Source organism: Camelus ferus, chromosome 4 (genome assembly GCF_009834535.1).
Source record: "Camelus ferus isolate YT-003-E chromosome 4, BCGSAC_Cfer_1.0, whole genome shotgun sequence".
In the NCBI taxonomy this organism is placed as follows: Eukaryota; Metazoa; Chordata; class Mammalia; order Artiodactyla; family Camelidae; genus Camelus; species Camelus ferus.
In genome coordinates, this window is record NC_045699.1 from 45980778 (window position 1) to 45994537 (window position 13760).

At 50.7% G+C, this 13760-nt stretch overlaps 1 protein-coding gene across 1 annotated transcript in view; it reads right to left on the bottom strand.

Annotated features, from left to right (window-relative positions):
• Positions 1-1519: 1519 nt before the first annotated feature.
• The window catches only part of CORO2A (coronin 2A), a 55598-nt gene continuing 43357 nt past the window's right edge, over positions 1520-13760 (bottom strand). Inside the window, exons 4-12 of the mRNA XM_032478051.1 lie at positions 11935-12084; positions 10502-10681; positions 9663-9779; positions 8864-8968; positions 7984-8080; positions 7101-7213; positions 6674-6764; positions 5466-5740; positions 1520-4447 (exon numbers count right to left, since the gene is read on the bottom strand). Coding sequence (XP_032333942.1) covers positions 4316-4447; positions 5466-5740; positions 6674-6764; positions 7101-7213; positions 7984-8080; positions 8864-8968; positions 9663-9779; positions 10502-10681; positions 11935-12084 — 1260 coding nt within the window. The 3' untranslated portion in view covers positions 1520-4315. The remainder of the gene's footprint in view (positions 4448-5465; positions 5741-6673; positions 6765-7100; positions 7214-7983; positions 8081-8863; positions 8969-9662; positions 9780-10501; positions 10682-11934; positions 12085-13760) is intronic.

Sequence of the window (13760 nt, forward strand, 5' to 3'; positions counted from 1 at the left end):
AGAATATGAAGTCAATATCTCAAAGAGAGATCTGCACGCCCATGTTCACTGCAGCATTATTCACAATAGCCGAAATACGGAAATAACGTTTAAGTGTCCAAGAATGGATAAAAAAGATGTGGTATATGTATGTATATATAGTGAAATGTTATTTAGACTTAAAGGAAATCCTGCCATTTTCAAAGTGAATGAGCCTGAAAGACATTATGTTAAGTAAAATAAGCCAGAGAAAGACATATACTGAATGGTATCTAAATATGTGAATCTGAAAAAAAAAAAAAAAAGTCAAACTCATAGAAACAGAGTGGAAGGGTAGTTGCTAGAGGCTAGTGGAAAAAGATGGAGTGAAGGAAAAGGGTACAAACCATCAGTTACAGAAGGCATAAGTTCTGGGGATCTAATGTACAGCATGGTGAATATAGTTAATAATACTAAATTGTATACTTGAAATTTGTTGAGAGTAGATCTCCAATGTTCTCACCATACATGAAAAATGGTAACAATATGAAGTGATGGATGTATTAATTAACTTGATTGTGGTAATCACTTTACAATGTATTTATATATTAAATCATCACATTGTACACCTTAAGAAATCACATACAACCTAAGTAGATACAATTTTTGTGAGTCATACCTCAGTAAAGCTAGGGAGACCTCTCAGCTCTCACCTACAAGGCCCTTGGCTCTTTGTACACTTAATACCCTTGATCTCTGCCCTGTCTGTGCTCCACCCTTTGCTCATTTCCAGACCAGGGAACAAGTAGTTCCAAAGAGTGCTCAGAACACTCTTTTCCCCATATGCCCATTGCCCCATTTATTCCTGTTCATCCTCCAAGTATCAGGAAGCCTTTCTTGCGTCTCCCAGAGCAGCCTGCACATCCCCTGCCCGGGCCCTGCCCTTCCTTCCAACTACGACTAAAAACTCATTGGAGGGCAGGAACCAAGTCTGTCTTGCCTGTTTCCCAGCCTGGTTTCTGGCCCAAACAAATAGGTACTTACAGGTATTTTCAAAAGTTCACTTTATGCCACCTTGCTTTTACGAAAGACCTATATTAGTACTTGTTTTCCCTAACAAAGAAATCTGAAGTGAAGTTTCCCTTGCATGCAAAAAGTGAAAAGAGCATTCAGTGTTTGTTTTGCAGGGAGCCATTATAGAGGCAGCGTGCACCCCCCCCCATGCACCCCAAGCAGTGAGAGTGGCACCGCCAAGCTCCTTCCCCAGGAACTACACTCAGCATGTCAACATTAAGCAGGCATAGCTTTGAACTGTATCTGTGAGCATTTGTGCTTTATCTTGATTTATTTTGTGTATCTGTTAGCAAGATGTGTTAATGTTACTGCTTCTTCACTTTAGCCATTTTGACTTATGAAAGATTTCACAAGAACCTCTACTTTTCAGATAGTGAGGGAAATTGGTATTTATGAAACAAATCAAGAAAAGGAAAGCTCTATGTATTAAAATGTCTAGGCAGATGTTTATTATTTTATCACATTCTTTCCATTGCACGATTCCACATCTATTTATATTTTCACTTTTATTTCTTTATATTATTTTATTTTATTTTTTTACAAAGGTACAAGGAATTTCAGAAACAACATTAAACCAATCAAACTGTTTCAGGCACGGTTTCATATGAAAAGCATAGATTAATTTCTCACTTCCTGCTTCCCTCTATGATACAATCTCAATGATTGCAGAGCTAAGGTGGATACACCCCAAAGCTCATCTCCCAGGGCTGTCTTCATTCTCAGAAAGTTCCTGAGTCAACAGTCAGGGGGCTCCCAGGGTATGGAGTAAGGAGATGAGTACACATTCTGCTTGCCCTGAGCCTGAGGGCCCTGCAAGTGCTGGGCAAGTCCCGTTTCATCAGGCAAGAACATAAATGTAATTTTAAAAAATGGCTTAAAAAAATATCTGATAAAAATTACCTATCCCTCTCCCTTGCTGTGAAATAATTTAAATAATTTACTGTAGATGTAAAAAAAAAAAAGAAAAAAGAAGTTTGTTCATGGATGCCTTCGTAAGCACGAGGTCTGGGTCCCTTAGGGGCGGGGAGAGCTTGAGAAGGGCGGGATGGCTCTGTGAAGAGGAGGCATGCAGGAAGCTTCCCAGACCAGCCCCACCTCCACGCCTGGCAGCCAGTGCCTTTGGGCTTGGGCTTGACGATTCTTCATTCTCTGAGGCTAGGTCTTCCCTTCTGAACTTGGGGATCATTAATGCCTAGCTGACCCGTATTAGAGTAGGATGTTTCAGTGAGTGGAGGTGGGAGGACTTCGTAAACTGGGAAATGCTGGCCACAAATGAGGTGGGAGAGGTAATCCCATCCAGCGGAGCTCTGATTCCCTGACAATGCCTGGGATTTGGCCTTTGGCAAGCTTGGCGGGCCCCAGCGGCTGAGTAAACATGACAAGGATCGTGGGCATCTAGCATGTGCGGGCACACAAGGTGACCGTAGCCTCAGCTAGCGGAGGGGTCAGTCAGGAGCACAGAGCCCTCATCGTGTTGCAGCTGGGGGTCCCAGAGACACCCTGGATAATGCTTCTTGATGTTTTTAGGAGCTTCCAGCCTGGGCTTAGAAGATGGAGTTGGAGTCTCAGAAGCTGTCTGGTACTCACTGTCCTCATCTTTACTGCAAATAGGTAAAGCTGACTAGCCCAGGGGGTCTCTATCCTCACTGTATTGCAGAATCACCTGGGAACTTATAAAAACATACACAAGGCCAGGCCCTACTCTGGAGATTGAACTTCAGTTGGTCCAGGATTGGGCTTGGGTATCTATTTCCTGAATGCTCCTAGGGGATTCTAATGTACAGCCTGGGTTGAAACCTACCAGGCTAGGTGACCTCCTGCCGTTCCCATCTTGGCTCCAGAATCATCCTGTGCAATGGACAAAACTCATCATCTGCACCTCCTTGGCAAGGAGGGGCACATTTAACTCCCAACATTCCCCATCTCTAGCTGGGCTGCTGTATTGACCACTGAAAAAGAGAGAACCTTAGAGAAAGGCTCAGAACACAGATTCATAAAGGAGGGACACAGAAAAATTCTCAGGCCAGAAGGGAAGGTCAGGGCCAAATGGTCCCACTTCCTTGCCTGGTGTAGTCATCCTACTCCAGAAGCCTTCATGGGTGGCCAGCCATGGGGTTCTGCTGGCACACTTCCAGTGCGGGGCTCACTACCTCCTGGAGACTTCTTTTACCCTGGCCTGAAATCTGCTTACATCATCCTGGAGGCAGGCTCTGTGACCTGAGGGCTTTGGTGGTGGCAGTCAGTGGTCATGGGCACCACTCTGCTGTCTGCATCCCCACATAAGGAATAGTGTGTATCCACATCCGACGGATTCTGGTTGAAGAGAGGGTGGCCTCCAGCCTGTGTTCTACTGCTGAACCTTGACTTATTTCCCTGAAGTTAAACTCTTGCTGCCTCTTTGTCAATGTCTTTTGAGTTCCTGCAGCAAACCCAGATCATCACCCTACATGTAGTTTTCCTCAGGTCAAGGCCAAGGTTTCTTATCTCAGGTGGCAGATCCTACAGAGGACAGCACATTCCAGGGGCCCCCTTGTTCAGACAGAGAAAGTGAGACCAGAGAGGGAATGACTTGCAAGAAGTCACTGAGCAAGTCAGGGACACAGCTGAGGCCAGAACCAACAGATTCCTGCCCCGTGGGCTGAGACCTGCACATCTGCTGCATCAAACAGCAGAGAGAGACCCAGGAGACCAGGCGCTCAGCCCAGCCCTGCCATGAACTCTCTGGGGACCTTTATTACTTGCCTCTCTCCAGGCCTCAGTTTCCCCACCTATCAAATAAGGAGGTTGGGCCACATTACTGGTTTTTAAACCAAAATTTTCTTTCAGTAGCAGAATTCTGTATTCCTTAGAAGCCAACATGTAAAACAGAAAGGAGGGGAGCTGTCTGGTTGCAACAGCAGGCAGAGGGCAGAGCCCTCCTGCTTAGCCTTCTCCCCTTGCTTATGGACCACAGTTTGAAATTCCAGGCAGGTTCACCTCTTTGGTCCTTCCAGCTCTAACTCTACAATGTTCTTCCCCTTGAGAAGTTATTGTGGACCCTTCAAAGCAATTAAACAGAAGGCAAGGTATCATCTAAAAAGAGTCAATTCAGACACTTGTTTTTCGAGAAGGCAAATAGAAAAACGGCACCAGGTCCCACTGGAATCCTTCAGCAACCAAGAGTTTCATTTCTGGTAAAAAATATAGAAACAGTGGCTGTTCTTGGGGGACCTGTGGTTTGGTTCTGGACCTCCCCGTGGAGCCAAGTGGTGTCCCTGAGGGCGAGGAGGGCAGAGACCTCTGCTCAGAACCTCTCTGAGCCCATCCGCAAGTTTTTGATCTCCAGTTCCAATTGTTTGGCCTGGACCTCGCGCTGGGTCACCAGCTCCCGGAGCCTTCGGATCTCATCCTGTTGCCGATAGAACATCTGTAGCAGCTGGGAAAGCATACAGCAGAGGGAAGGTCACCCGGATGTCCTGGGATGTAAGGTGGCATGACACCAGCAGAAAGCATAAAACATTGCTTCTCTTTGACTCAGAAAGGTGGGGTGATTAAGGTGGCTGAGGCTGAGGGGGCATCCATGGCATAGAAGTTTTACAAAAACCTTTTCATCACCCAGTAAATGAAATTCAAAAAGATTTGACGTTTCAGACGTTTTCTGCCTCCTTAGATTCCCCCATGAGTGGAGCAAAGGATACTTGGCCCTGAAGTCTTGGAGACCAGAGTTTTTACCACCACTAAACTGTGTGACCTCAGGCAAGTTACTTACCCTCTCTGAGCTTCAATTTCCTCCTCTGGAAACTAGGGATCAGAAAACTAACCCCAGCATTATGACAATTGCTGCTGCTATATAGAATGGCACTAGATGTTAGGTGTTCCCCCTAAGGAGCTTCGTTATTCCACTAGGTGCTGACAAGACCCTTATGAGGATGGTTGTATTAGCATCCTTACTTTACCACCATGGAAACTGAAGCTAAGAGATTCAGCCCCCAGCTCTAACATCCTAGAGGCTCCGTAAGGCCAGGATCAGAATCCCTCTGTGAGGCACCAGTCCTTGTGTTTTCAGCCACCACATCCTGACTCCCAGGGCTGTTGAGAAAATTCAATCAGATCGAAGTGCCTACCTACCCAGGACCTGGCACACAGTATGCATTTAACAAATGTTGACTCTGAGAGCACAGAAAATCCTAGTTTCAGAACTGGGAGGGAATTTAATACCCACCAAGTCAAACTCTCTTCATTCTACAGATGGTTTGCCACTATCTCTAAGTAAACCCACCATCTTGGCATACAGAAGGTGCTCATTACTTCTTTGTTGAATGGCTCAGCAAAGTGAGTTAAGTGGCCAGGTCACGCAGCTGATTATTTTTCTCAGCCCTCATTTTCTCCCTCCCCACCCCAGCTGCTCACAGCTGCCCCTTCCCCACACAGGACCACCCCACCCCTGTTCGCACCTCATTCTCCGTCTTTGGTGGGGGGCACTCAAAGATGTCAAACCCATTTGTGAGCCAAGTTTTCTTCTCCTCCAGCCTGTGTTCTGCCGCCCACCTTGGTGCCTTCTCCTCCAGCAGGGAGAAGGGCCTCCGGCCATCTTCTGCACCCAGCTTTTCCCTCTGGTTGAAGAGCAGAGGCGAGGTGGGGGCCATGGGGTTGGAGAGGGGTCTCTCTGGGGGCAGAGGACGAGTGCTCAGCAGCTCGGAGCCAGGCCTAAGGGACACCAGGACTGGCCCTGGGAGGGAAAAAAGAGCTTTGTGAGGACTGAGTGGCCCCGGAGCAGATGGGTGTGGGGGGCACTGACACACGCAGGCACACAGACATGCACAGAGCCACACACAAACACAGTGATACACGTGACAGGTGTGGGAGACATGGCCACGTGCACAGGCACAAACCCACAGACTGCAGCAATAGGAGCGCAAATACACACTCGTTATGATTATCTAAGGGAGGCCTGGTTTGTAGGAGCTGCCCCCCAACACCGCAAGCTGCTCAGGCAAAGCCTTGACCTTGCTTTGTGAGGAGAGTCCCACCCACGTTGCACTCTGCCATCTACCAGTTCATGAATTCTCCCAACACCCTCAGAAGCCGGGGAGGCAGGCATCACGGATATAATGAGGAAACTGAGCCCAGACAGGAGCAAGACTAAGGGTTACACATAAAAGGGAGGGGGTACAAGGCAGCTGAGGAGCGGGAACCAGGGAGGGAGCACACACTGCCTTCCCCTGCACAGGCCCTTATGTTGACAGGCCAGGGAGGGAGAGTCAGGGAGGGCAGAGTGGGCAGAAGGGTCCGGGCGGGGGCTGCTGCCTAGAGTCTCTGGAGTTAGAGTGTAATTGCAGAGGTGGCAGGAGGACGGGCAGGGAGCAGCCAGCTGAGATTATCCAGTCACTCTGCACAGCCCAGAGTATAAAGACGCTTTTCATGGAGCAAAATCCTTTGATTCCGAGGGAGTTTCCTGAGCCACTTGGGACAAGCCCCTCCCTTCCTGGACCCATATGTGACCATCCTAACCACTGGGGACTGACTGTCAAGGACCAGTCCTCCAGGGTTATGGGGTAACAGGAGAACACAAACACCAGGCAAACCCCTCTCAGCCACCCGGGCACTGGACATGCCATTGTCTCCCCACATTCGCCTGAGGCCTTTTCTCTGCCTTTCTCACCTTTATTCATCCCACTGAGCCACTCCTGGGCTGTCAGAGAGGGCTGGGCACCTGCCGTGGGTGGGTAGATGTCCTCTTGGTAGGATTCTGACTGCAGGAGAAGTCAGGACAGTGAGAGTGGGGATAGTGCGGGAGGGCCCTTAGAGAGCTGGGGGTTCAGGCTTTCCCAACCCTCGTGAGTTCAGGAAACAGAGGCCCAGAGAGCAAAGGGATGTGCCCAAGGTCACAGAGCCACTCAAGAGCAGAGGTGGAGTGACGCTCAGGAAGCCTAGCTCCCAGTGACAGTGTGCTGACCACCAGAAAGGCCTTCCCCTTGACAAGGGGCCATCAGTCCCCCTGTTGCTGCCCCAAGGGCAAGGGCTCCAGGCCCCAGGGTCCTTCAGGAGGGGTTCCCCACCTCCCTCGCAGACTGCCCCCACACCCTTACCCGCCGGGGTACGATCATGGATACAGGTTCGATGAGGCTTTTGGTTGTAATTAGCTTGTAGAAGCGGAAGATCTCGCAGGAGGACACGTCGAGACCTCTCTTTGGCATAACACCTGCGGGCAGACGGCCAAGGAGGGTCAAGAGGTCCTCAGGATGGGCTGGGGCCCGAGAGACCCAGAGTGAGTAGCAAAGCCAGGTTGCACACCTGGATGTGAATGGGGGACCAGCCTCCTCCCACCATCCTCCCCTCAACAAACAGTCCCACACTGGACCAGGGCCTGAGCTAGCGAAATGGGGTTGAAATCATCAAACCTTATCCCTACTTTCAAGGATTTAAGTGATTTTGGCTAAACTTTTACAGGAAGGGTGCTCTGCTCAAGGCCCTCCATCGCCATCCCCATGGCTCCCGACTCAGATGCTCTTTATAGAGCAGCTCCAGCTTTCCTCTGATTCTGTTAGAATGCTATCTTTCTCCATCCCTTTACTTTTAATCTAACTGTGTCTTCATTTGTAAGTGGGTTTCCTGTAGACAGCATATAGTTACATCTTTTTTGTTTTTTATCCCTAAATGCACTTAAAAAGTAGGGCCTCTCTTGGTCAACATCTCCCATCTCCTTGCTACTGTTGTAACTGCTTAACTTTGGGCCAGAACACCTTCATCCCCTGCCCATGCTGTGCTCTGCTTCTCTTTTGGCTCATCAAATGTTGCCTCCTCCAGGAAGCCCTCCACGACTTCCTTCTGTGTGCTCCCAGCACACCTCGACTAGAGCTCCCATCCACTCAAGAGTGTTGACCCACCATCTCTCCTCCCCAGTGTGGGCAGGACCTGCATGTGACATCCCTGATCCCCAGGCCCCAAGTGGCCTCGTTGTCCCACACTCACCGATCCCCTTCTGCGGGTTATAGGAGCGGTATTCAGTCAGGTAGTTCAGGTGAGGTTTGTCAGCGCTTACCTCATAGTAGCGGATGTTCCCATCTCCCTGAGGAGGGGAGGGTATGATTCAGAGCTAGGTCCCATCAGCCACCCAGCTGGCCCCCACTGCCCTGCAGCAGAAACTTGGCATTCACTGTGAGTGAAGAGTTGGCAGAGCCACCTCACACAAGGGCACAGTAAGGAACTATCACCAAGGCAATAGGGAGGTCCTCATTTTAACACTCAGTCCCCCCAACCATGACCCGAAGCCCACCCATGTGCCTCCAGAGCAGGGGCTTTGGGAGCACAGGCCTGAATCCCACTCCTATCTGAGAGCTGCACACGAAGGTCAGAAGTGGGGTGTCCTGAGACCATCCAGCAGGTCTTATCTCTGAGGGCATTTCTGGTAGTCACTGTCACAATGACTGGGCGGGGTGGGGTGGGGTGGGCAGGCGCTGCTCCTGGCATTGGTGGGTAGGAGGGGCGAGGGATGCCAAATACAGAACAGTCCTATCCAGTGAGGACCCCTCTGCCCCAAAGTCGAAGGTACCCCTGCTGAGAAACACCAACTGGTTCCTCCTCATCTGGACCCAGAATTGGGGATGGGCTAGCTCAGGGTGTCTGGCCAAAGCCCTGACCCCAGGTGTTCCTGTGGAGCCAGGAAGGTGGGAGAGGGGTGTGAGCTCACCACAGGCGGAGAGTATCCAGCCACTCTTGCCTGTCCCTTCCCCTGCCCTGCCCCCCAAGGGTCCCAGGCTGCTGTCTGACCACAAGCCGGACTAGACTCAGGGTAGTTCTGCCTCCTGCCTCAGGGGTCCAGGCAGCCAACTCCCTCTGGTGCCAGACTGACCTTCCCCACCACGTAGAGCATGCTGGTGTCCGCATCATAGAAGGGAAACAGCACACCTGAGGAGCCATCCAGGTCCTCCTCTGTGAGAGGCACAGAAAGGTCGTCCTGCAAAGGAACGGAGACCAGGAAGGCCTGTGGGTCATTCATGGACGCCCTCGGTGGTGCTTGGAGATAAGAATCCCCGCCATGGGGCTCTGGGGTGGGTGTGTATACATGTGTGCGTGTGCGTGTGCCTGAGCCATGCGGGAGAGCGTACCACCTTTTATCCCTCCAGTATTTTCCCTTTAATAAATTACTTCTCACACACATGATGTCACTCCAGCCCTCCCCCTCCTGTTTTCTATCTATGATGATAGATGAAGAAGGAAATTCAGAGAGGAAATGACTCTGAGTGCTCCTTCAAATCAATACTGCTTGGTCTGGCTGGCCCTCACTCCCACCCCCACCACCTTGAACAGGCAGCTCCTCCCACCCACACGCCTCCCTATTTCATTCCAAGTCCTTGCTCCAGCTGTTCCCTCCACCCAGAAGGCCCTCTCTTTCTCCCTCCCCCAGCCCTGGTCTCAGACTCAGCCACCTTCCCTCCCCTACACCAGGGCCTCTCCTGGGTCCTGACCCCTCCCCTCTCTTGAACGACAAGATGCACAAGGTCTAGGTGAGTGCCACTGGGCTGTTGGCACCTCCCTGGTTTTCATCAATCAGTTCGATCAGTGAGTGAATGCGTGAATGAATGAAGGAAGCCAGCACTCAACTGAGGAGCGCTGGTGAGAGGCCTTGTGGGGTCGTGCGGGAGACTCACCTGGTCCCACAGGGCCACCTGCCGGTTGTTCCATCGGGATGTGCCCGTGGACAGCAGCTTCTTCAGGTTCCCCAGAAACAGCACTTTGTTGGCCCTGTGCCCCTTGTAGCTGGCTTCCTAGAGGGACATGTGTGGTCAGGGACTCCCTGCCTTTGCTTATGTTGCTGCTCCACCTGCTTATGCTACTTTCTTATGCCAGCTCTGCCTGGAGAATCCTTCCAGGGGCACCACCTCCAGGAAGCCTTCCTGGGTCTCTCCCATTCATCCAGAATCCCTCCCACTATTTTTGTTGAGAGTTCATTTTCTCAGCTAGAATAGAGGCAGATTTTGGCCCAGCTCCATGCTCTTGCTAAAAGATTACTGAGCATACACGAGATGCAAGGTATGGGGCAGGTTGGGCACTGTCACCTGGGTTATCTCATTTAATCCTCCCAAAGGAAAGACTAATGACCCATTGTTGCAGATGAGAAAACAGAGGCTCAGAGAGTAGAAAGTGCTTGTCTGAGGTCACACAGTAGATAAACAGTGGTGCCCTGAGGTCTCCAGACTCCATGTCATGCCTCCTGACAGAGCTGAGGCACACTGACAAGCTTTGGAGTAAGACCAGGTTCAAGTCCCAGCTTTCAGTGTGGGCAAGTCGTGTAGCCTCTCTTTGGCCTCAGTTTTCTCATCTAAAAAATGGGGATGACATATTCTGCACCTCCCAGCAGATGGGGATAACACGTGTGAAGGCTTGGCCAGAACACTGACAGTATTACTGCCCTGTTCTCAGAAGCCTTCCCCATCCTCTTTCCACTCCTTGCCCCTCCGACCCCAAGCCACCCCACCCCAGCACTGACCTGGAGGACTGCCCCTGCTCGGGGGTCAAGAACTCGTATCTTGCGGTCTCGACAGGCAGTGGCCAGCAGGCTGCCGTTGGTGTTGAAGGACATGGAGAGGATCACGTCTTGGTGACAGTTAATTGTCTTCACGGGGCTCATGATTACAGACTCCTTTGTATCCAGGTTCCAGACCATCACCTGCATGGCAGAGAGCCAACTCTGAGCACAGTGGCTGCCACCTCCCTCCCTGGCCCCTACAGTCACACACCAGCCAGGCTGCAGTGAAACACGGTATCCCCGGGAGGGAAGACGTAGATGGCAGTCTGGCCAAGAGGCTTCGGGTGGGAGGATGGATCCGCTGCCACGTGGCAGGAGGGGGAAGCCAGGAGTCAGGCTGTCTGGCAGTGAAAAGAAAACACCATCTGCTTGGAGCAACGAAACATCCATGCTGGGAGGACCCCAGGGGACTAGCCAGTCCAGGGGGTTTCAAACCGTCATTAGCAACAGTTTCCACCACACAGATAAAAAGGGCTGTCATGTTCAGCTGCTTAGGCTGTACACTGCACAGCTCCAGGGCAACCCATTTCCATAGTCTATAATGTGAATAGCGCCCCCCCAGAGTTGTGTACAGAATAACCTGCACAGTCATAAACCATAGCACACCCTACATAAGAGGATAATAGAGCACTTCTGACCAGAACGGGGTAAAAGGCCCTCCCAACAGCTCCCATCACACCCTTTTATCCACCACAGAGGCCCCTGAAGTGCCCTACAGAGTTGTGAAGGGAAGAGTTTAAAAGTCACGGCTATGGTCACATTAACCCCAGACTGAGAAACTGAGTCCCAGGGAAGACAAAGGACTTTCCAGGTCACATTGCAAGTCAGAGACTGAGTGGGAATAGAATCTAGGCCTCTTATACTGTGAGTCTTCCCAATCCACAGGGCCCACAGCTTGCTAGCTCGGCAGCCAACGGAGCAGGGGGAGGTTTCTCTGGGCAGGATCCAGCCCATCCCCTCCAGGAAGACTAACAGTGTCCCCCCAAAGCTCATGTCTACCTGAAACCTCAGAATGTGACCTTATTTAGAAACAGGGTCTTTGTAGATGTCATGAGTTACAGTGGGGTCATACTGGATTTGGGTGGGCCCTCAATCCAATGACTGGTGTTCTTATAAGAAGAGGAGAGGACACACATACACAGAGAAGAAGGCAAGAGACGGAGGCAGATGGGAGTGATGCAGCTACAAACCCAGGTGTGCTTGGAGCCGCCAGAAGCTGTAAGAAGCACAGAAGAATTCTTCCCTAGAGCCTTTGGAGAAAGCATGGCCCTCCTAGCACCTTGATTTTGGATTTCTGGTCTCCGGAAATGTGTGAGAACACATTTCTCTTGTCTTAACTCACCCAGTTTGATCATATGTCAGAGCAGCCCCAGGAAACTAACATACAGACCCACCTTGTAGTCGTAGCCGGAGCTGAAGAGGATGTTGGCGGCCGTAGGGTGCCACTCCACCAGGCCCACTCTGCGGGAGTGGGCCACCAGCTCCTTCCTGCAGGCCGTGAGGTTCCTTGCCAGCAGCTGCTTGGGGATGTCCCAGATTTTAATCTGTCAGGGGAGAGGTGGCCCAAGGGAAGTGTTACCCAGGATCATCTTGGCACCCTCACAATCCTGAGCCACAGAACTGGCAGTGCTCAGCAGAAAGGCCAGGGGAGCTCTCTCTGCATCCACCTCTCATTCAGTGGAGAGGCAGCTGGGGCCCCTCAGCCTAGACTATCCCTCAAAGCACAATGGTCTACCTTGTCCTGGTCCCAAAGACTCAGAGTAGAGCTTTGAATGCCGGGAGGAAGGGTTTATGCTACATCCTCAGGGCACTAGGGAGCCAGTGCAGTCTCTGGAGCAAGACAGGGGAGGGACAACTCCTTCCTTTATAGGGTGGAAGAAGAAAGACTAAAGGCCAGAAGGCTGGTTTGGATCGGGGCACAGGCCTGCATTCCACAGTAAGGGCCTGCGGGGAGGAGCTGGGGCTTTCTTCCACAGTAGTACTGTTGAGGATAGAAGGGGCTTACATGGTAGAAAGTAAGCTCCCCATCACGGAAGCATACAAATGGAGGTTCTGAGGGATGCTGCAGAGGGTGACGGAGCCTAGGCTGGTGTTGACTAAATGTTCCTTATTGTCCTGCAGGGCTCTCGGGCCCCTACATGATTGTCCTCTTTCCTTCACAGATAAACTGCTTTTCAGGTAGACTTTGCTTTCAATGCAGCAAATATTTATTTCCTGGTTGTCTTGAATTTAAAACCAGAAAGCCAACACACACCCCCGCCCCCCGCTCCCGCCGCCAAATAGTGCCAGGCTCCAGAGAGATGGAGTCCGGTGAGTGCTGTTACTGCATAGATAGACTTGGCTGGAGGACAGACGCTGGGCAGGTCTGTTTGGAAGGTACAGACACCATCCCCAACATTCCCCAGAGCTAGAGGGTCATCTCTGCCACCCCTAATAATTGTATTCACTCCTCCTGCCCCTGGGGCATCTGGGAAGGGACAGGAGATGAGACTAGCTAGGAATTTAATAAAGATCTTGAGGGAGCCTTCAAAGCAGGCCTGCAAGGGCAGATACTCCAGGAGTGGACACAGAGTCAGATATTTGATATCCTATCGGAAGTCCTACTCTCGTGTGAGATAAGACCAGTTCTCACCAAGCCCAACTGCCCCTTTGGGGAAATCACATGCTGGCAGACACTGTCCTTTATGTTTCTCAGCATCTTTTATGTGGAAAGGACACAAGTCCTCTTAGAATTTTCTACCTGCTTCTCTTGAACTGGTCTGTTTCCTTTGATTAGACAGTGAGGGTTCTGCAATGCATTCTATTTCCTTTTTTGCCTTGGCTGCCAGGCAGCTCTAAACTAAACATGGAACTCAACAGTTACCACCCTCCATAGTCAACGTTTCTAGTATTATTTCCTCACTTCCTCCATCTGTGGCTGCTGCTCTTTAGGGAAATGGCATAGCTCAGTGGAAACATATTGGGCTCTGAAATCAAGCCTTAGTCTGAAGCCTGGCTCTGCCTCCACAAACTGTGTGACCTTGGGCAAACTGCCACACCTCTCAGATCCTCAATTTCTCCATCAGAAAAACATCCTACCTTGTGGGGTTGCTGGGAAGACTGAGTGAAATGATATTTGTAAAGAGAGTCAGGAACCCCATGGGTAACTATTACCTAAATGGTAACTATGACTTTTATCTTTATTTTAATCATCTGTTCATATCTGTGTCTTTTGTTTTAA